Source organism: Carlito syrichta, unplaced genomic scaffold, assembly GCF_000164805.1.
Source record: "Carlito syrichta isolate Samal-C Ts95f unplaced genomic scaffold, Tarsius_syrichta-2.0.1 Scaffold303736, whole genome shotgun sequence".
NCBI classification, from domain to species: domain Eukaryota; kingdom Metazoa; phylum Chordata; class Mammalia; order Primates; family Tarsiidae; genus Carlito; species Carlito syrichta.
This window is the reverse complement of record NW_007247832.1, coordinates 381,691-405,628: the sequence shown is the minus strand read 5'-3', so window position 1 is coordinate 405,628 and position 23,938 is coordinate 381,691. Positions and strand designations below refer to the sequence as shown.

Here is a 23,938-nt window from a genome sequence, read left to right as displayed (position 1 = left end):
CTTATTTTGTTCATACATCATTTTCCTGTCTTGTCTATGTCTCCCACGAATACTTTAAGGGCCCTTAAGACTATTTGTTGTTTGTCTTTTAAGTTCAGTGTCTGAATTTCATGTACATTTTGTGTCCATTTATTTTATTCCTTTGAATGTGCCATACTTTCCTATTTCTTTGTATGTCTTGTGATTTGTTGTTGATGTTAAAAACCAGACATTTGTATCTTATAATGTGGAAAGTGTGGAAATCAGATTCTTCCCGTTACCCAGGGAATGCTATTTATTAATTGTTGTATGATCTCTCTGTGCCAGGAATCACCCAAGGTGAAAGTTTGTATTCTCAGATCTTTTCTGAGCCTGTGTCTTTCTCTGGGCATGTATAGTGGCTTTCTAAACTCTCCTATATATATGCTTGTTTTCGGATGTCCAGAAAAAAACCCAAAACAAATTATGATTCCTTTAAATCTCCTCAGCTGGTGGGCATCGATAAAATGACATCTAAACTCCTTGCCCACTAATCAGTGATCCAAGCAGTAGTCCATAGTCAGAACTCAGAACTCCAATATTTGAAGGACAAGGTCATTATTATCCATCATGGCTTCAGCAACGGTGCCAGAAATGTTGTTACCTGCCACCACACTGAAATCAACTTCAATTTACCAGCCAAGTTGTTCCCTGGAAGCCTCAAGCGTTCAAATAAACTCCAGAGTTCCAAAATGATCACTTCAGTCTGTTGCTTCCAGTACAATTATTGTCTAGGTGGAAAGATGGAATCCTGGCAGCTTCCAATTCCACCATCTTCCCTGACATCACTTCCCTGCACACTATATCATAACAAAGAGCAAGAGAGTTAATGTAGTCTTGGGGTGAGAGAGACTGTACTACTGTCCTTCCATGTAAACATGAAATGTTTTTCATCTTCCTTATTGAATGAGATTGAGAATAATATGTTTGCCACATCAAAGGCCACAAGCAAAGTGCTAAAGGCTGTTGATCTGTTTAAGGAAAGATAACAAACACATCTGGCACAGCAGCTGCATGAAGCTATTGCTTGGTTCAGTTTACATTATATTTGCATAGGTCTACCATCTCTCTAACCCTCTGACTTTCACAGCATGCCTAAGGTTAATACTTGGCTAACTCAAGCCTGTCACTGCACTTTCTTGAATCTTTCAGAGCAGTTTACAAAGGCCAGTCAATTCCATAGACTTTAAATATCATTGTTTCACTCTGTTCAAGTACCCCAGCTTTTGCATAATGCAATGATTTGCCTTCTGCCTGTATCTGACCCCAAAGGAGCACAGGGAAAATCCTAGGAATTGTGATCCCACTTCCCACCAGCAATGAGTTCTGCCATCTATTTTTGAGGATTCACTTAAATATAAACGCTCTTTTTTATTTTTTGAATTGGAGTCTCACCGTGTTGCCCAGGCTGGAGTGCAGTGGCATGCTCATGGCCACTGTAGCCTCAACCTGCTGGACTCAGGTGATCCTTCCACTTCAGCCTTCCAAGTAGCTGCAACCACAGGCACACGCCAGTTTTTTGACTAGTTTTTTTATTTATTGTAGAGACAAGGTCTCGTCAAGTTGCCCAGTCTGATCTCAAAACCCTGGGCTCAAGCAATCCTCTTGCCTCGGCCTCCCAAAGTGCTGGGATGACAGGCTTGAAACACTGCGCCCGGCCAATATAAATGTTCTTAGCCTGGAGTCCACCCTCCTCTAAAGCAGAAAGTGAGACAAAGGACTGTGTGCATGGGGTTTATGTGCTCAGGTGATCTCAGGGAGCAGCATAAGAAAGAAAACAAGGAAGCAAAGTGGAGACCAAAGGGAGGCCCAAACTTTACCTGTATGATGACCACTTATGTACCTAATCCTGAATTGTACTTCACATCTTTAAAATAAGATTTAAAAAAAGAAAGAGAGAACAAGGAAGGAAGGAGAACCAGTACATGGATGCATTATTCAGTTGGTTAGCACAATTACAATAGGTGTTCTGCTTTGCCAAGACCTTCTGAAAAGCCTTATGAAATGCATCTCCAAATTATTTTGCTCTGGGAATCAAAGGAGGCAGCATCTACCCATTGACTCCTCAAATATGTGGGTCAAGGGTAACCCTCTGGGCTTCAGCACCCGTCATAGCCTGATGTCACACCATTCCTGAGTTCAGAGTGGATTCATAAGGACGATCATGCTGAAGCGTCAGAGAAGTTCTACAGCAGGAAGGGAGCTTACTTGACATGAGCCCAAGCACCTGCCCAAACCTGGTGGAAGCCTGTGTAGGACTAGTCACTGCAGCAGTGGCTGGAGGAAGAAGTTGGGGGCCAAGGGACTTGGAGGGCTACCGAGGGGAGTCTAGCATACTTGACATAGTGAAAACCTTTGGTTAATACTAAATCTGAGAAGACTGCAGTTGTCTATTTTAGCACATTTTCTGCCAACTAAAAAACTCAACTGGTAAAACCATTATGGCACATTAATCAAGCTAATTTGGGGTCACAAAACTTGTACTGGTTTTTAAATCCATTAGAACTGCTGTGTGCTTTTAACAGATACAATTGGTGATGAGTAAAATATAAATTATTGTGCTCTGTCCTATGAATGGGAAAACACATTTTATTTATAAATAAGAGAGCCCACTCTAGCTGGCTCTAAGTTTGCCAATTTCACCTCTGGCCACCGCTGCCCAGGATACATTTTGCACCCTGGACAAAGTGGCCACTTACCTGAGTATAACCATCCTGGCTCATTATTTTCTCTGGGGTCTGGAAGCTGAGAATCTGGGTTCAAATTTGGATTTACCTCTAGCTTATAGAATTTGAGTAGGGCACAACCTTTCTGAACTTTACTTTCCTCATCTGTGAAGTGGGGAAATTAATACCTGAATCACAAAGACTTGATGAGAAATAACGTGTAAAATGCGTAATACAGTGCCTGGTACATGTTACTTGAGGATCTAGCTAAGATAATCATCACAAAACTTTGCATAGTGATTTATAGTTGTTTTTACAAATCAACAATAAGCATTTCAGCATTTCTTTGACTCAGTGAAAGTATCACAGCTATTACGATTCCATTACGATTCGTTATTGACAGGTGCTGGGAAAAGTTCAATGACTTGACCACGGCCTTATAGTAAGGAAAAGGCCAAGTCCTAGGACTGTGATCCCAAAGCCAGTGTTCTTTCTGATGCTCCAGACCAATCCCCATGTCCTCTAAGAAACCTTTCCCATCATGCTGCTCTCTCAAGCTTCTTAACCTTCCCTTTAGTGTTTGATCCAATAACGGCCTTCCCTGCTATATGTGTCTCCTGACCCCTCAAGTAAATGAAGTTCCTTGAGTGTTTGAGGATAGGATTGTGGTGGGTTTCAGTTCTCTTTGGCTACAAGTCCTAAAAGACTCTCAAATACCAAATGCCCAGTAAGCATCTGGTGATTTAATTATATTGCTCCCTCAAAGAATATTCGGGTTATGAGAATATTCACAGCTGCCCCTAGCTGACATGAATGTTGTGAAAAGTATTAATTATTCAGTAATATTTTTGAAAAGAAGGAGCCTCTGCCCTTTATAGAATTTTGAAAGAAAGCTAGATTACTGAATTTAGAAGTATGTTTAAGTATTTCAGCCCTGAGGTGACCTTAGCTCTAGCACTCATGTAAATATGCTAGGTTTATTCACAAGACGCTAGGAAACATTTGGTCAGGAAATGACCCAGAAAGTCTAACATACCTGCTAGAATGAGGTCTTGATTATTATGATCTTTATATAGAGAGTACCTAATAATAGCTAACATTTAATGAATGCTTATAGGTTAGGTATGTAATAAGTGCTTTATGATGCATATTTGATTTTTTTTTTTTTTTGAGTTGGAGTCTCGTTCTGTTGCTCAGGCTGGAGTGCAGTGGTGTACTCACAGCCACCCCAGCGTTGACCTGCTGGGCTCTGGCGATCTTCCCACCTCAGCCTTGCAAGTAGCCAGAAATACAGGTGCGTGCTACCACACCCAGCTAATTTCTTATTTATTGTAGAGGCATGGTCTTGCCAAGGTGCGTGGGCTGGTCTCAAACCCACGGGCTCAGGCAATCCACTCACCTTGGCCTCCCAAAGTGCTGGGATTACAGGCTGAGCCATAGAGTCCAGTGCATATTTGATTTTAAACAAATCAACTTTGAGAACAATTTATATACAATACAAATCATCAAAATTAAAGTGTACAGTTTGGTGAGTTTTGAAAAATGTAAACACTCATATAATCAGCAATCAAAATTCTACTAAACCTCTATTTTAAGTACTGAGTAATATAATTCTGCACCATTTGTTAAAAAGGCTATCCATTTTCTGCTAAAATGCTTTTGTGCTCTTGTTGAAGATCAATTTCTCACATATGTGTTGGTTTTTTTCTGGTCTCTCATTCTGTTCCATTAACTCATATGCCTATTTTTTTCCTCCAATACAACACTGTCTTGACTACTGTAGGTTTAAAGTAAGTCTTAAAATCAGGGAATGAATGCTTTACTTCTTTATTCTAGTTCCATATAAATTTTAGGAAAGTTTATTGATCTCTACCAGATCTCCTCCTGGGATTTTGAATGGCATTGTGACAAATCTATAGACCAGTTTGAACAAAAATCCACATTTTCATAAAATTGAGTCTTTCAATCCATGAAAACAGTAAAATTCTCCATTTATTTAGGGATTCTTTGATTTTTTTCATTAACGTTTTGTAGTTTTCAGCAAACATATCTTACACACATTTTATAAGATCTGTGCCTGAGTATTTCATGGCTTTTGATGCTATTACAGAATTTTTTAAAAACTGTCCATTTTCTAAGTATTCACTGCAAATACTTAGAAATATAAAGATTTTTGCCTCTCAACCTTGTACCCTGCAACCTTGCCAAACTCACTGACTGGTTCTCAAAAGCTTTTTTTGTAGATTCTTTGGATTTTCTCCATAGGCAAGCCTGTTGCCTGCGAACAGTTTTATGTCTTCCTTCCCAGTCTACATGCCTTTTATTTATTTTGTTCAATTTAGTGCATATTGATAGAAATACATCTCGAGCATCTTACAATTTTACAGAGTGGGTAGAATAGTTTCAGAAATGGCTGTAACAGAAAGCATAGCTGGAAAACAGAGATGGGATCAGTCCAGTTCCGTTCTCTCCAGTTCAGATGGATAAACAGTTACTGACTGCATGTGGCATACCACACTATCCCAGGTGACTTGGAACTGCAAAGCCCTGCTCTCACGGGAGACAGACGAGGAACAAAAATGCTAGGCTGTGGGCACTGGTCTGAAGAACAGTGAACAAGAAAAGCAGCTTAACTGTGGCTGAGGAGGGTGGTTAGGGAAGGCTCCCTGAGGAGGGGGCATTCAAGCAGACTTAAATGAACCACGTGAGCTGGACAAAACACAGGCGAGGGGTTCTGGGCAGAAGGTAAAGTGAGCGCAAGCCTCGAGACAGGCTCATGCGTGACATGTTCAAGGACAAGCAGGGAAGCGAAGGCAGCTGGAGCGTAGTCACCCGGGCAAGAGTGGCAGGAAACGAGGATGGCGAGGGGGCGGCCAACTGGAACATTTTGGCAGTCATAGAAAAGTCAGACTTTATTCTACATGTGAGGGGAAGGCATGGGACAATCAAGAGCCTGGAGTCACCTTCTTATTCTTTAAAAGGATCACCGGTGTTGTGCAGAAGACAGTCTAAAACGGCATGAGTAGGAGGCAGGGAGGCCAGGTAGGAAGCGAGACCAAGCCGGGACATGGTGGTAGCCAGGGAGGGGATAAGGTCTCCTTTGCTTAGAGGTCGTTGGGGCAGCTGGTAAATTCAGTGTCAGAGCTGAAGACGGAAGAGTCAAGCACCCTGAGCAGCCATAGGTGCAAGCTCTACTGAGTGAGGCCACCTCCCCCAGAGCTGACACAAACTCTTCACTTTCTTCTCAGGCTGCTCCCAACATTCAATACCTTCCTGCCCGTTTCTCTCAGCTCCTGTCTCGTTTACACCTGAGGATCCACCCTCTCCTGGCCCAGGAACCTCCGCTCATTCCCGCCATCACACCGAGCCTGTTTCTGTGGCATCTTTACACCTGCTGTTCCTTCTGCATGTGAAGTTCTTATGCTTACACTTACACTTCACATATTTCAAATAGTCCATATTTCTCAAGTCTCAACTCAAATATCACTTCCTTAGAAACTTCTGACAATCCTACTCAAAACTGGCCCTTGGCTGGGCACAGTGGCTCACGCCTATAATCCCAGCACTTTGGGAGGCTGAGGTGGGAGGATCACTTCGGCCCGGGAGTCTGAGACTAATCTAGGCAACCTAGCAATAGCAGTCTCTACAAAAAAAACCCAAAACCCCAAATTAGCCACACCTGCAGTCCCAGCTACCCGACAGGTTGAGGAAGAAGGATCACCTAAGTCCAGGAGATCGCGGCTGCAGTGAGCTGTGACAATGCCACTGCACTCCAGCCTGAGCGAAAGAGTAAGACCCCAACTTGAAAAAACAAAAACAAAACACTGGCTCTCAGAGATATTCTCGTTCCGGCCACCTTCTTTTTTTTTCCCCAGACTTTTCTTATAATGTGATATTACTGTTACTTTTTGTGTTCTACTGTTTATCATCTATCTTGGAAATACATTCTACACGAGGACAGGAAACTGATCCCACTGTTCTGTTGCAGCTATGATGCAAAGGGAGGTATTTAGCATATTGCAGATACACAACAGATGGAATAAAACAAGGGATGAATGAGTGACTTAAGTCCTTTTAAGACCAGGAATTGTCCCTAACTTCTCCCCTATCAGGGATGGTGTCCGCTCTCTTGCACTCAAGTTCTGGTGACTCTATCGCTCCAAATAACATAAACAGAGCTCTCTCACTGCATTTGGAGTCTTAAGGCATGCTCGCCCCGAGACGGACCCTGTTTGGAAGGATGGTGGTACAAATGAATTCATCTGTGTAATTCAATGAAGTGGTCAAGGCTGAGCATGCATAGCGTTTGGGAATTATGAAGCATGAAGTAGTCCTTTCCACATTCAGCCTCAATGGATGTTCGAGACCCAAATCTCTGGTCAGTTAAAGGTTATACGCTTGACTTCAGCGGTTTTCACTGATCCTTTCATATTGTGAAGGCATTAGCATGTTTTGTGTTTGAACTGCCCCAAATTTTATCAATGAGAGCAATACTCTTTTTGTGCAATGTTAATTATAATTATTTTGTTTCTGCTCTTTCAAAAAAAGGGTATATGCCCCAACTCATTGAATACTTTTAGTTCTTTTCAGTAAGTTTAAATTTAAAAAGAGGGGGAGTCTATGTATTATAATTTTTAAGGGGCAGTATCTACATTTGGTAAACAAAACAGACTTTAGTTTATCTCTTTTTCTGCTACAAAGACCAAGCAATATTTAAATGCTCATTACCTAAGTCACTAAGTAATTACTGAGAGTAATTTTGGTGTTTTCCAAAGCTAATAGGAATCAGAAATTTTTTATGATTAGCATCCATGATTATCAAGACTTTTTGCATTTTAGTGAAGAACACTGAAAATGGGCTGTATATCTGGGGTATTTTTTAAAGCTGGAAGACATAAAAGGAGTAGTATGAGATATGTAGATTTAAAAAAAAAAAAAACGAGGGTGTGGTGGTACATGTCTGTAGTCCCAGACTGCCTTCCGGGAATTTCTCTTCTAGCAGGAGAAGAAAAACAAGGACACATCACCAATACTCAGTGCTGTGTACAGCAGGAAAGCGAGGGAGGCTGTGATGAGTAGAGGCGGAGGGCCTCACTCAGATGAGACACAGAACCAGCAGAATGTGGAGCAGAAGCCAGGAAGCTCACCAGGCAAGCCACGGAGGCAGACATAGGTGGAGCGACGAGTGTGAAAGCCTTGGGACCAAACATGTGTGGCGGCTGGAGGGCCAGTGAGGAAAGCAGTGGAGCAGGAGGGACAAGAGAGGAGAGAAAAGACGCTGGGATCGGTCAGAAAAGGGAAGCCAGGACTCGTAGGAACGTGCTGGGCACAGCAGAAGAGGCATGTGAGCAGAGAAGACAAGGCCTCCCTGACAGAGGCTCACTCTGGCAAATGTTGAGAACTGTGAGGGAAAGGCGGCAGCAGGGGAAGACACCAGAGCCATCGGTCTAGGAAGGGGTGGCTGTGGCTGTGGCTTGGTGTGGAAGGCGCAGGTGGGGAAGACAGAGGTGGTGGAAGTTTTCGAGGGAATGCTGGCAGGGTCTGCATATGGAGATGTGCTGTGTGGAGAGGATGGCACAGGGCTTCTGCCTGGGCTGGACAGCCGACCACTCACTGAGCCGGTGGTCATGGTCATGAGCCGGTGGTCATGGTCTGTGTGGTCAAGGGTATGTTAGGTCTAGATGGTAAGTAGGAATGAGTCAGAAGGATGGGAGTCTGGGTTGGAAATCTGGGGATCATCAGCCTATCAAAGTCACAAGCCTGGATGACATCACCTAGGGAACAAGTGTAGACCAAGAGGTGAGGTCTGAGATGGAGCAGGACCCCTGCTCTTGGGTACCCTCCATTCTCCTGGGAAGAGAGAGAAACTTGGCCAACAGATGTCACAGCTCTGGTGATAAGTGCTTCGTAGAAAAATAAAGCCAGGGAATGAGAAAGGCGGTAACAGATGAGTGTATGTGGATGGTATCTGTCACAGATGCAATTAAATATAGGAGGTTGGAGCATGTAGGCTGGACATGTAAATGTGATGTCACCCCCATGTTTAATGACACGAGATTGAACAGGATCACTCAGGGAATGAGCATAGAGAAACGGAGAAATCTGAGCACTGAGTTCTTGGGTTCTCCGACATTTACAGTGAAACTCATCGCAGTGGGGCTTGCTTCCGGAACGCGTGTTGGAAGAGATCTGCCCTCTCTTCAAGCCACTTCACCGCCAATGCGTGCTCATCCTCGAGACTACACGACGGCATCAGGGACAAGGAGGTTGTTACGAATGATGTTCCCATGCTCCATTCTGAACCTATGGAGTCGGCCCCTGGGACTATACCCTGAGGGGAGTGGAAACACCCTAGATGATTCTCCTGATCTCCAAGCCTGAAAACCACAGCTCTAAAGGCAGCGAGAAGACGGAGGAGACCACTAGAGTAGAAGGGAAGGAAGGAGGCACAGTGAGGAGTGAGAGCTATGGAAGATTCTGACTCAATTCTGTGGCCCAGGGCGTTCCCAGGGCTCTAGGGGGGAAGCACCCTGATCAGACCTCTCATGGCGGGAAGACGCAAAGTGGACACACTCATTCAGTTTCCAGATGCCATCCTGTTGTGGTCAGGCCTACAGTACTAAGATGCCTCCGCTCTTAAAACGTTTTGGAATGCTTTTATACAAATGAGGTTTTTTTTATAATGTTAGTTTCAAAAAAATCTTCTGCATTTTGTGCTGAAGGAGGAGAAAAACAACTATTTGGGATAAAACCATCAAATCCTTCTTAACATAACACAATAGACTAGGCATTATTCCAGAAGGTTCATCGTTGTATCTTTCAGTTAGAAAGGTGTCTGCATTACATATCTATTTTACATTACAGTACTAAGTGGAACAGTAAGAGAATCCCTATCTAAGACTAAGTCCTTACACTCCATTATGGAGACAGAACACCTAGGTATTATTAAACAACACTGAAGAGATTTATTCAGAGACCATTTACTAAGGCATATTTTAAAACTAAAACTTTTGCACATATAAAAAATATAGTCGACGCCATATTTTGATTTATGAAAAATAAATTTATTACATAACACCTTGTTTTTAACAATGTTCAATTATTTTTTTATTCAGAATACTTGTGTCATTCATGTAAAATAGTTTGATACAGTACATTGTATGTTATAGGTTTTTTTTTCCTCAAAAATTCTAAGGCTCTCCTACTCCTTCTCCTTTGCTGAAGTAAGGGCACCCTAAACAACGTGCGAACAAGTTTTTAAAAAGAAAATTAACTGAACAAAATTTTAATAGCACTACACCAACCAGCTTTAAAATCAGGACAAAATATCTGAATTGGATGCCGCACCTTTTTAAGGAAGTTATCATTCATGCTTTTTTCATCTTAAAGCATGCTCACAAATCAGCAACACCAACAGGAAAAATAAAACACTGTCTATGACAATCATTTTAATTTGTTTGCTGAACCAAACAGGTTTATATCAATGACAACATATTTAATTACTATCAAATAGCAGCTTTAATACCAGTCAAGTCATAGATTGAAAATAAAAACAAACTTATAAGATGGAAATTAATCTTTGGGAATTTTGAAAACTTTCTGGAAAAACTATGTGGCTTTTTGTACTTTCAAAGAAATCCAAGCAGTATTCTTGGTCAAAAACACTGATTAATGTAGAAAACGAATCAACCCACTGATAAGACACTAAAAAGAAAGGTGTACCAAAATAATCTCATTTTGAGTCTTTGTTATTTTGTTGCGTTAACATATACTGTATGTTTCAAGTACCAGTTAAACTTTGTGTCTGTGTGTACTATTGGTCAGATAATGTTGTTACACTGAAAGAATTCACCACATACAACGACAAATGCTTGCCCCTAGCACATTCACAGCTTCAACTGCTACAGACTGTCACTGAAAAAAATGCATTGGTCAGTCTGAACCATGTCAAGTCAACTATGGAAGTAGCAAACCCACAACACACACTGTGCTAGCACGTTCTCTTCAAGTCTAACTCCAAAGCAGGTACAACTTGAAAGCCACTACCTCAATCTGTGAGAAGCGGTGGAACTTGGCGACTGGACATTCTGAAGATGTGGCTGTACAGTACATTCTCATGGCCCATCCCAGGTTCCCGCGGAGAGCTGCACAGTCAGCCCTGCAGCATTCGCAACAGTGCATGGACAAGAGTCCGACGCAGCTCAGTACCGATGTGTCTGGTGTGAGTACTGTGGAGGCTGCTGGGAGGTAGCTGAGTATCCCATGCTGCTCTGCGGCTGTGATGTGCTTGGTCCAGGGTTGGGATAGGCAGCATGTGGATTGGAACGCTGGAAAGGACATGGGGGACAAGGGTGACTCGGATGCTTCTAGGAGCAGCTCAATCCCAAGCAGGAAGGCTTGTGACTCAATGCCACTGTTTCAAGCAAGGATGTGCAAGTTTTGTGTCATGGACTAGCTTTAGAATTAAAAACAAAAAGCCCAAATCTGTTAACAACGGCTTTTCTTTAGGAAAAGCAGAAGTATTACCAGTAAACAATACCAAGCCGAGTCTTATTACCATGCTAAGCAAATACATTTTTTCTACAGCAGTATTTCCCTTTGTATGCTTTTTTGTTTCTACTTGGTAAATAATAACTAACTTGCTTGAGATGTTTACACAGGAATGTAATGATGTACACATTAAGAAATTCAAAGCTAATTTATATGCTGCTTCTTCAATAGAAAACCCAACACAACACACACGTGACTGAAGAATAAAAATAAATATGACAAGAAAAGGTACCAAAGAATCAATCCCTTTGGCATTAGCACATTTATGTCCTTTTAAAACTATTATATAAAAAAGTCAAAATGGAATCATAGAAATGCAAAAGTAGCATTCACAATTCTAAAAATGGCACCAAGAGAAAGAGCAGAGATACCTCTGGAGTTCTCTAGCTGTGACAACTGTATTCCTGTTCCCACACCTCTCTCATATTATTTGCTCCCAAGACAAATACTATAAAAGATGAACTATAATTTACTATGCCTCTCTCAAGTATATTTAGTGAGTCATATAATTCTGAATTCTGCCAATACTAGCAAAAATCACATTTTAAAAAGAATGGACACATAAAATTGTAATCAACCACAACAATCCCATCACCAAAGTGGCACAGCACCATTTTCAGAAGTAAAGGTCAGAGCACTGCTCTGCTTCATCCTAAGGACGCTGTCACCTTAGTGCACAAACACAATCGTGGGCCAAGAGATGCACTCCTCCCATTCAGTAGGGAGAAAAAGACAGTGGAACAAACATCCACTCCCTCTGTCCTTGCCATCCTCGCTTAACTAACTGGAAGTGAATCTCTATTCAGACAGACAATGATTTCCATGGTGTGATAGGCTGGATCTCTCGCATCATCAAAACAACACATTAATACCTAATAATACAGGCAGTAACAGGCACAGGGAGTCCAGCAGCTTCTTAAGATCTCTTTCTCTTTCTTTTTTTGGTCAGTAAGCACTCTAATTGGCCAGGTTTTTAGTGTCCTTCCCACACGAAACCCACAGTAATTGAGAATATGATTAGACAAGCAGGAAAGGAAGGTAGTATACAATTTTCAAAACAGGTCTCCCCACAAAGAAACGGTTGTCACATGACAGGATCTGTAAGGAGGGTGGGGAGAAACCTGTGTGGTCAGATCTAAGCCTGAGTCCTGGGTCCACGACTGGCTCACTGGGTGACCATGTAGAAGTAACTTAGCCTCTGTGAGCCTCAGTTTCTGAAAAGGCCACATGACACTTACCTCCCAGAGTTACAAAGGAAATAATGTACGTTTCATATGTAGTATAACAGCTAGCACGTAGTAAGTACTCGGTAAGCTGTTATTTTTATAGCAACATCGGCACAATCACCACCACTTAAGCACACTGTATACTGCAAGTACTATGAAGAATTTTAATGTGATAATGGTAAGGATGCAAGTAGTTGGCATCACATGTCAAGTGCTTACATGAGGCAAGCCACAGTGCCTCCATACATTGCCTCACTTAATCCTCACCACAACCTCCCATTGGTCATCAACCATATTCTACAAGCAAGGAAACTGAGGGCAAGGTTACACAGAGGCAAGTGACCAGGCCAGGACTCGAAAGCCTGCGTTCTCCATCACTGCGGCATATTGTTGCAAGACAACAGATGCCACTGAGGGAGCTCCTGCTAGAAGCCAGGTGCCAAGATACTTCAAGTCTAACCTCACAACTCCAAGTTAGGTTCTACTGGCCTCATTTTACAGGTGAAAAACTAACACCGGGAGATGTTACAGTGCTTGACTGTCCAAGGTCACGACATTAATAAACGGCATAATTTGTTCTTGCTCACTCCAAGTCTGTCTGGTTCAAAAGCCTAAACCCTCCCTACAACACCACTGACAGCACCTTCGCAGCACTAAACCATGTCAATGTGCTCCCCAGGCACACAGAGGTCAGATCTCAGTTACATCACATCCTGTCGTGATCACAAACCCACACGCAAACACTGACAGGGCAGGTCAGTGTGTGACAAACTGGAAATACCTGATAGTCTGAGGTCATGATGAGTCCACCTGAGGTAGTGGTAGGAGGAACAACTCTCACTTTTTTCAACGGGGGTCCCTGCGTGTGACTGCTGTCTTGATTCCCTGGGTGGCCAGTTCCATTAGTGTGGTTATTGCCCTGCTGCTGCTGCTGGTTCTTCTCAATTGGTTAAACAGAGAAACAAAGTTCAACTCAGAAGGAGAACAAAACACCCATACCAGAAAGCGCTAGGGAAGCGTTTGTGAAGCACGCAGCTGCCACCAGTACTTTAATACTTACTTTGTCTCCTTTGTCATCAGGTTCTTCTTCAGTTAAAAATTCTCGTTTTGGGTAAGGGATTTGACAACCGGCAAAAACACTGATCGTAAGAAAAAAAGAAAATCGATTTCTGGTATACCAATCAATATTTCAAATGCCTTATTTAGGCAATTGTAATTTTTTTTCATTTCAAATCTCTTAAGATGAACACCTTCTCCATTATTTGCAAATATCAGCATCTTTCATGCAAACGGGATAAAATGAATCTTTGCTTTGTAGTCAGTGACATTACAGCAGGCCACCTGAGGGTCTTTTACTGTATAAAAATAATCGATAATCATCTAATGTGATTCACTTTTCTTCTTTTATTCCAGTATGACTCTTTCATGACTACAACCCAAAATATAGATTCCAGCTGAAATACGTGTCATCATTCAAAGACGATTTTTGTTTTATCCTCCCTACTATATTAAAGACAAAAGATGGTACAGAGAACACACATTTATTTGGGAATGGTATTTGCAATTCTGGAACACAAAACTGTCATAGGTAGGCAGCAAGAAAGCAATTGCAGGGAGTGTGAAAGAGCCACCACATGCATGACAGCCTGTCACTGCATAAGTGGATTACTGCTGAAACTAATGTGATCAGTGTTTCATAAAGCAGGAGATGAACAGCAATTCCTCTTAACCGGAAAGCCCCTAAATGACACTTCAATCACAAGAACTCATTTTTTTGCTTGTCATAAGGATGTCCTTGGGCCCCCTTAAAAAAGGAGTGGCAACCTAAAATTGACAGCTAGAAGAAAACATGCCAAAAACTCCATCATGCTGGTGAGCTGATAAGTTGATCACTTACTCTGATGTAGGAAGTGGGTCTTCTAAGAAATAGGGATCCTGCATAGCCTGTTCTGAGGTAATTCGCTTTATTGGGTCCATGGTAAGCAACTTCTGAAGCTGAAATCATAATCATAAAAATATGACTGCATTACTTCTCACAGTTACCCTTTATCACATATGTGAGGAGTATACATATATATATTCTTGATGAGTAGTAACACCACAATTTGGAGAGTATTTATTCCTCCCTAAATTAACTACAAAAACCTCTAATTAATAAATTTAATGTAAGAATTCACATTTGAGTCACACCAGTATTAATTATCTCACTGGGTTTTCATACAAATCGTAACGACACGTCTTCTGACTCTACACCAATGATCTCTTCCCCAACATTATCTAAACTGCTTTATCCAATTTAAGACAAGATAGACATTTTTGTATTTCTATCCTTTTTCTATTAAGGCAAGAAACTACTGTAACACAATATATATAATACATATATATAATAGACACATGTCGCTATTCAGATTTAGATCCAAATTAATTAAAACTGAATGAAATTTATAAAAATCAATTTCCCATTCATACTATGTACATTTCAAGAGCTCAAGAGCCGGATGTGGCTTGTGGCTACCATACTGGACAATGCAGACCATCACACAAAGTTGTCCTGCACAGCATGGGACCAGTCTAAATAAAAATGGTGACATTCCACTTGTACAGTGTTATTAGGTTAACAGAGGTTCTGGAAGTAGACTGCTTGGTTCACATCCTGATTCAACATTTACTAGTTGGGTGACATTGAAAATGTTACTTAACCTTTTTTTTTGAGTTGGAGTCTCACTCGGTTGCCTAGACTGGAGTGCAGTGGCCGCTCCCGGCCACCACAGCCTCGACCTGCTGGACTCCAGCGATCCTTCCTCCTCAGCCTTCCAAGTAGCCAGAATTACAGGCATGCGCTACCACACCCGGCTGATTGTTACTTAACCTTTTTATAACTCCATTTGTCAAATGGAGATTAAAAATAGTACTTATTAATACAGATTTGTTTTCAGGATTAATATACAGAAATCAATTATAGTAGTGTCTGGCACAAAGAAAGCATTCTATAAGTGCTTGCTATTATTAGTAGTAGTAGCAGTAGTGGTAGTAGTAGTAGTACATACAGAAATGTTACACTAATGTGAAGATTCAGTATTTTAAAGTTAAAACATAGGTCACTGAACTTGATTATAATATGTGATTTAGGGAATTATATTGTGGTCTCAGTTTATTCTCTGTCATATAATATAGTGACTTTCAGGTTTCAGCATGCCTCAGAAGGCCCTGGAGAATTTCTTAAAACAGACAGCTGGGCCCTCCTCGCAGTTTCTGATTGGCAGGTGTGGAAGAGGCCTGAGAACCTGCTTTTCCACCAAGTTCCCAGGCACTGCCATGCTGCTGCACTAGGACCACACTTTGAAAACCAATGAACTAATGATCACACTGAGACTTAAAGGGAGATGACAAATTTGAAAGAACAAAAAGACATAAAATATCTTAAAATACAGAAATGTTGGGCGGGTAAGGTTCAAATTTAATTTTAATGATCTGATATTTCACTGAAAGTACAATTCTATTTTTAGGGTTAAAAGAAAGGCCTGGATTTTGCTATTTTTAAATGCCCAACAGTTTTAATAGAATTATAATAGAACTTTCAGATGGGAGCCACCCAAGAATACCAACAATTAAGACAGGTTGGCCGGGCTTGGTGGCTCAGCCTGTAATCCCGCGCTTTGGGAGGCCGAGGTGAGTGAATTGCCTGAGCCCACGGGTTCGAGACCCACCTGGGCAACTTGGTGAGACCTCATCTCTACAATAAATCAAAAAAATTAGCCAGGCGTGGTAGCGCACGCCTAAAATTCCAGCTACTTGGAAGGCTGAGGCGGAAGGATCGCTGGAGCCCAGCAGGTCGAGGCTGCGGTGGCTGGGAACGGCCACTGCACTCCAGTCTGGGCAACTGAGTAAGACTCCAACTCAAAAAAAAAGACAGGTCACCAGAGTAAAAACAAACAAATAAAAGGAAGGCTACCTTCTAGAGTTTCTGTGGAGATGGTGAGTCATCTCAGAGCAGGAGACTTGGGGGAAAGTAAGGGTATTCCCCCTAAATCATGACTCCTAGGTGACCACCACTGTCATCATTTTGTTCGAATAAATAAATCACAGTTTTGAAGGATTTAACCTAACTTTCCAATTTGGGTGCTATTGTAAGTACATTATAATAAACCATTATTTGGAAAACACATTGTATGGTAATATGATAGGTCAAGCACTGTTTTTTAAAGAACGGACTGATAAGATATGAAATATATGATATAAAATGTGACATGATGTAATAAGTAAAAGATATAGAAACAGAAACCGTAAAGAACACACAAAAACAGAATCAGAAATAGAAAAAATGTTTGCCAAGTGGTCTGGCTGCAATAAAGGCAAGTTTAAGCCTTTCAAGGTAAAAGAACTCCCATTTAAGAATACTTGGGAATAAAGCTTAAAAGAATTTCAAGCCAAGCAAAATACAACCTGCTTCCCCAAATGTCCCTTTTATATGTTATCTTTTTTTTTGAAAACATAAAACTGAAAAACATTTTTAATTATCATGGCATAATAATGGAAATTTTATTGTAAACAAATTCAAGTTGGTAGCAGTTGAATGTAATCTCATCATGAATTACCTTTGCTAGTGCATGGATTCAGTTAGATTCTAGGTCAAATCATTCTCACTGATAAATATGACATCTTTCACACTCTTCCAGAAAAAACAAAGAACACATACCATCACTGAATAACTTGTAATACTCAAGATTGTAAGAGTTATCCTGGGATTTAAGAACTTTGTAAACAATCTTTCAAAGAGTTAAAATACAAAATAATCTACATAATTATTTCTAAATGGTAAGATTGTTTCATTTGATACACCTCTGAAATTTTAAACTAACTGATTAAAAAACAAATGTAATTTTTAAGACATTGACAGATCTATTACAATTACTACCTTTAGAAAATCTAACGTAACATCAGTCTGTCAAACCATGATACGGGCTTGGAGAGGCTCGTGTTTTGATGTCTCTCCTGGTATGCACCAACAAGAGCTCTGTATTCACTGTGAGAGCATGTAAGATGCTAAGTAACATATACATTGACTCAAAAATGCCTCGAGTTGGGCTAGTCAACTAGGAAAAAAAAAAAAGCATTTCATGAATACTGTTATCTAAAGCTTACCAAATGGAATGCTTTACTATCTGGTTTAACTTTATGTTTTTCCATATACTTGATAAGGCTGCAGTTGGTATACCTGAAAGAGAAATACTATGAAGTATCTATTTTAGATTTGAGGTTAATTTTACATTGGCTAAAATCCTTCCAAACATAATTATTTTGACCATAACCAATACAAAATATATTGAAAACAGTATGATCAGCAAAAAATGAGTGGCACTGAATCAATTTTATATTTAATTCAACATTCACAATAATCACTTTTGAATGAATACCAATGATTACATGTAAGACAATTTCATGAATAACAGACACAGTAGTTTTCACATGGGTTATATTTTAACAATTATTTTAAATCACATCTCGGTTAAACGTTTAACTCAGCCCTACCAATGTGTTTAAAAGACATATGTTAGAGGTTTATAAAATGGATTCTCCCAATCCCTGGCCTTTCACTGTCAATATGTGAAATATTCATTCTCCTCTATTAAAACTTACTCAAAATTACTAGGACCTAGGTCAGTAGGCAAGTTGCTATTAGCGAGGTTGATTTATTTTAGTCTCTTATTTCTTCAGGTGTGACACTTCCAAAAAGTAGTAAATATGGAAAAAAATGTATGTTTTCTTATACCCGTATCAGCTGGTAACATTAATCACCTTCTTTATATCATCATTTAAGCATCTTAAAAATGAAGACTGTCATCATGAAAACTTTAGAGTAAATAAAATTGCTTATTAATCTTTATACTGAGTACTCTATTATACTGAATATTCAATCGCATATTAAGTATTCTAGAAAAGGAAAACTCAATAAAGGGTCTATTTTCTTTCCAACTTACGTATTTCTTCTGAAATCTTTCATTAATGTTGAATGTTCAGGCATCTTTTTTATATCTTCCCAATCTTTATCTGTGAAATACAATGATAAATTTTTATATTGCCTAAGTTCCTCTTCTCAAGAATTTTTAAAAAGGTCATCACCATTTTCATATTTCCTATACTTTTAACCTCCATGAAAGCTCAGACTTTAAAATAAGTGCTCAGCTAAGTACACATCTTGAACTGTAAATACAATTCCTTATACCTTGGTACAGTTTTAGACATTAGTTTATCTTTTATCATTTTAAACTGCCTACTTTCCATATGTTTTACTGTAGGCTGCCTCAGTTCCTATTACTAGAGGGAAATATGTTATAAATAAACATTTCTATCCCTATTATAAAATAATCCTATTTCTGTTCGTACAACTACTTATCTTCCCTTTTCTACCATATTTCTTGGTCAAAACAGCATCCAATCTCTCCAATGAGAACCCTAAGTTCGTCCCCTCAGTGGCTGATGATATAGCCCTCTTTTCACTTTATTAAATACACTTCTTACATCAGCAAACGACATAAGCAGTAATAACTGACTGTAGTAGAAAATAACAAGATATAACTAGTATATTAATAAGTCAGCTGGTACCTTGGCTAGTCTCAATAACACTGCCCAAAACAACCCCAGCTATTAAATATATTAAGTACAAAATGTTTCAGTTAGTTTTGCTGGCATTAGAACCGCCCAAACAATATATGCTAAGTAACTTGTTTTTCTCCATTACTGCTCATGAGTGTCACTGAGTCGGCTAGATGCACAGCACTGGAACAGGCTGCTTTCCAGCACCTTTAGCTTTTCAATGTCCTATAGAGGTCCACTTTTCTTTGAACTTACTTGTAAAATTATTTGCTAACTGTCCTCCAAAGATATCACATGTTGTAAACTAAATATATTTTTACACTCCTAAACGGAGTTTTCTCTTAACTGTTTCCTTGCTCCAATTTCTCTATTTTGCCCTTTTTTTCATGCTAGAAATCATGAGATAATCTTTAAGTCTTCCCTCAATTACACACACTTCCTAAACAAAATTTTGTATTTGTCCTTTACTCTCCATTCTTATTATCACTTTACACCTGCAGTATTGCTCTAACAAGCGGCTGGTTTCTCTGGTTTCAATAGCCTCTTTCTAAATGATTTTCACCTTCTACTGCCTAATTTTTCTAAATACAACATAAATCACATCTCTAGTTCTCAAGAACTCATCACAGACTCATTTTTCAGCATATCAATCCTAAACTTGCTGCCTGCTTTTCAAGGTTCCTTATATACAGAACCTACCCTTAACTGCTGAACCACACTTTAAGAATTGCTTCCATTAGAGGACCTCATGCCTACCCTAACAGAAGCCATGGTCCCTTCCCTGTGGGCCTCAGAAACAATGGACACCTTCAGAAACAAGAAGAAAAGGTCATTCTTCTATGCCTATTCAAACCATATTTATTTTTTCAACATTCTGCTTATAGAAGTACAGTGTAAATTCCAACAGGGTAAGAATCATGTCTGTTTAAGAATCATGTCTGTTATAGTATCAGTTTTCTTTACTTATGACAGTGTCTGGCACATGGCAGCTACTTGATAAAAATTTAGTGAATAAATACAAATTCCATCACAACAAAGTGGTCTCCCCAAACTGCTGACCACTTCTAGAGAAAGGTTAAAACTTGCAGCTATATCTGTGTGAGTCTTGAGTTATAGTGATCTGAGAAATATTCCTAATGAGAAACAATTTCTATTAAGTGCATGACTAGCCCAAATTACTTAGGAGGTTTAAACAGATTCTCATTATTCTGGACTGCTGGGTAGTTTTTGGTGACTGATGAACTACCATTCTGATGAATGAACAGCCATATTCATACACTATGACAAGGGCCTAGGGAAGAACTGGAGAGATCTAATGTTGGGAGGGGGTACCGCTCAACTGTCTCCCTGCTGCAAAACAGAGGCAGAGGGCGAGCTCCCTGTGGAGGACTACAACTCTCACTCAAATTCTGACTGTTCTAAGAGAACATCTGGAACAAGGAAGGCTATTACTGACAAGGGTTACAGGGCAAAAATGTTATTATTCAATATAATGTGATTCTGTATAGTGCTCTAAATAGAAATAATGCTCTAAATTTGTATTCAAATGCCAAACAGTAGCAGTACTACATAGGCTGCCAGAAAAAAATTCCTACTACTGAATTTTATTTATAGTCTCTAGTGGTAAGAACTAAAGGCACCTTTTCAATATAGATTTCGCAAATAGCTTATCATTTCAAATATCAAACAACAAAACAAAAAAGCAAAACAAAATGAAACAAAAATACAGTCCACAAATTAAGGAAACCCATAAATATTTTCATGCTAATAAGTGAACTCTACAAATTTTGCTGACTGTATCTATGGACCTTTATAAATACAAGTCATAAAATAAAGAATTGAGTAAGAGTAGCTTTCATCAGCTAAAAAATATACACCTTGCCAATGACGATATCTAAGTTCAAACAACAGTGATTTAAAAACAAAAACATAATGTGTACCTGCAGGAAATCCCATTACATTGAATATTCTGTCCAGCTGGTCATGGTGATAAGGATTACTAGTTTTGATGTCCTCTTGTCGACAGTGAAATATTGGTTCTGACGTTAGTAGTTCTGCAAATATACACCCTATAGCCCAAATATCTTTAAAATAAAAAAAAAGAAAAGAAAAAAAAAAGCAAGGAAAAAAGAAAAGAAAGGAGGAAAATAAAGTGGTTCTTTCCAAAAGAAAATGCATTTTTTATTTTGGTGGGGAGTATTTTTTCTTTCTTTCCCTAATAGGCCATATTAATTCCTAAGCAATTATAATTACTAAATATCATGAAACATTTGCTTGTAAACATATATTCCCATGCTACCCACCCAACTTTCCATTTCCTATTTACCTCCATTCCACCCAGTAGCTTCAATCTAAGCCTAATTACATTTATTAGTTGGATTCTGGCAAGTTTTAAATGCCCCAAACATTACCTGTTCTATGAAATACATACAAAGTTGTATATGGAGCATAGAAAACATAAACAAAAAAATCAAACAAAAAATAAATAGAAAACCCAACAGTCTTTGAAATTGGGCACTTGCCTAAGACAATCAAGCACAAATTTTTGTGATAAAAAGTTTTTGTTTGTCTTGTGTATTTCCTAGTGAGTCTGTGAAGTCTAGTAATGATTCTCTTGTATGAGCAGTAATAAGCAAGGCACCGTCCAGCAAGGGATGCCTGAATCCATGGTCCAGCAAAACAGCATTTCCACTACAAGCTTTTCTTTCACATTGGCTCTTTATGCTATAGAATTGTCAGATTTTGCAAATTTTTTGCAAAGTCTTTATTAAGAAGGACAAGAAAAGAGAGTAAAATCCTCCCTTTAAAATGAACTATAATTCACAGTAATTATTTACAAAAGCCAGGTAAACGGATTTATCTGTACCCAACAAGTGAATTCCCTTCATTCACAAAACACAGACTTACTTTCATTCACATTAAATGGTACTCAAGAAAACTATTACTAGAAGCAAGATCTATATGACAGTTTGGAATTTAAAGCTGAAAATATTTCATTTCTATTCCACAAATTCCTAAACTGACAACGTTAACTTCCCTACATTAAATACAATGGTGTGCACACAGCACACACTCAACACCTGTGGCAAATAGAAATAATCAAAGGGGACAAATAAAATTACTATTTTATTAAATATGATTGTTCAGGTATGTTAATAACTGTCACTTCAACAGGAAATGAGAAAAACATAAAGTGACAATTCCTAAACTCTAGAACTGAAATTTAACTTCATGTAAAATTTTTATATTTCAAAGTAACAAGTTAATCATCTATTTACTTCAAGATTCACATGTTGACTATAAGCAAATGGTTTTAAAGAATGATATCGTATTTGTGTATCAGAGAACCAAGTCTAGCCAATACCACCATACGGAAAAGTCTCACCAAGAAATATAGACCAAGCTATTTTGTTTTTAGCATCAAAAGGTAAATGGGAAAATTGTCTTGTGATGGTTCTTTTTACATGGGAATCCCCTATAAATCTATCCTTTGATAATCACACTCACAGTCACAGAGCAGATTTCAGGATGATCACAAAAAGGAATGACGGTCATAAGGAATGACAGTCATTTGGAATGATGGTCATTTTGCATGTTTAAAACCCTACTCACAGCACACCCCAGAAACACTGTAACCATCCATCTACCAGGTCAGCTACTAAAAGTTCCAAAGAAGATAAAATATGAAAATGAGTATGTCAGGTATGCAGTTTAGCTATCTGTAAAGCTAAACTGCTTTCAGCCAGGAACAGTGGCTCGTGCCTTGTAGTCCCAGCTTCTTGGGAGACTTAGGTGAGGGGATCGCTTGAACCATGGAGTTACAATCCAGTCTGGGAAGCACGGCAAGATCCTGTCTCAAAAAAAAAAAAGTATGCAAAGCTACACTGCTCTTAAAATAAAACAGCAGGTAAGTAAGAAAACATAGTTTATTGAGCCTTTCTTCTTTTTTTTTTCTTTTTTGAGTTGGAGTCTCACTCTGTTGCCCAGACTGGAGTGCAGTGGCCACTCCCGGCCACTGCAGCCTCGACTTGCTGGGTTCCAGTGATCCTTCCCGCCTCGACTTTCCAAGCAGCTGGAACTACAGGCGCGCGCTACCATGCCCAGCTAATTTTTTGATTTATTGTAGAGATGAGGTCTCGTCAAGCTGCCCAGGCGGGTCTAGAACCCGCGGGCTCAGGTAATCCACTCACCTCAGCCTCCCAAAGCACGGGATTACAGGCTGAGCCACCGAGCCCGCCCGGCTGAGCCTTTCTTAAAGATACTGATCCAAACAAAATCCTGGTCATGAACTTTGAGTCAGCTGATCAGGCTATTATTTCGGACAAATTTAGTCTCTCCTTCTTATCTTGTCTATTTTTTTAGATTGTGCCAAAATCATAGAAAAGTCTCTTTCCTGCTCATTTAACACGCCTAACTTCTTAAAGACTTACCAAATTAAAGACATATAAATCCTATCTACTTCTCAGGACAGGTGATGCTCATACGTAGCTACCGAGCTATCCAGGCAAAGTAGCCAATAACTTGCGGGCTACATAAGATTCTAATCAACAGGTATACCAAGAGCAAGCTTCTATGTTGATACAAGGGAGTAAATCCTCATTCTCTCTATTGTAATATTTATTTCCCACTTAGAAGAATGCCACACATTCAGTGGGCAAGCAGTTATTTGAGGACAAATGTCTGGGCTTTAAAGTCCGTACTTTAGTAAGACTTTAAGACTACTTTAATGGCAATTAATTAGAGACCGAAACCCCTCTCTCAGTCTTCTCCCCAAAGTCAATCAAATGAACAAAAATAAAAAACAAAACACTCAAAACTGAACTAAACTTTGTCCCCAGAACGCCAGTGTTTACTAGCCAGTATTTCCTCCCTTGAGTGACTCAG

At 39.6% G+C, this 23,938-nt stretch overlaps 1 protein-coding gene across 2 annotated transcripts in view; it reads right to left on the bottom strand.

The window, feature by feature from the left end:
- Positions 1-9,726: 9,726 nt before the first annotated feature.
- Positions 9,727-23,938, bottom strand: part of CDK8 (cyclin dependent kinase 8) — a 58,577-nt gene continuing 44,365 nt past the window's right edge. The window contains exons 5-11 of one of the 2 annotated variants that reach the window (XM_021712940.1): positions 20,995-21,138; positions 18,439-18,508; positions 17,603-17,675; positions 14,358-14,455; positions 13,521-13,599; positions 13,242-13,400; positions 9,727-11,011 (exon numbers count right to left, since the gene is read on the bottom strand). In XM_021712940.1, the coding sequence (XP_021568615.1) occupies positions 10,886-11,011; positions 13,242-13,400; positions 13,521-13,599; positions 14,358-14,455; positions 17,603-17,675; positions 18,439-18,508; positions 20,995-21,138 (749 nt within the window). In that variant the 3' untranslated portion in view covers positions 9,727-10,885. Of the gene's footprint in view, positions 11,012-13,241; positions 13,401-13,520; positions 13,600-14,357; positions 14,456-17,602; positions 17,676-18,438; positions 18,509-20,994; positions 21,139-23,938 lie in introns of those variants that run through there. The other variant, XR_002482028.1, reaches the window with a different exon arrangement.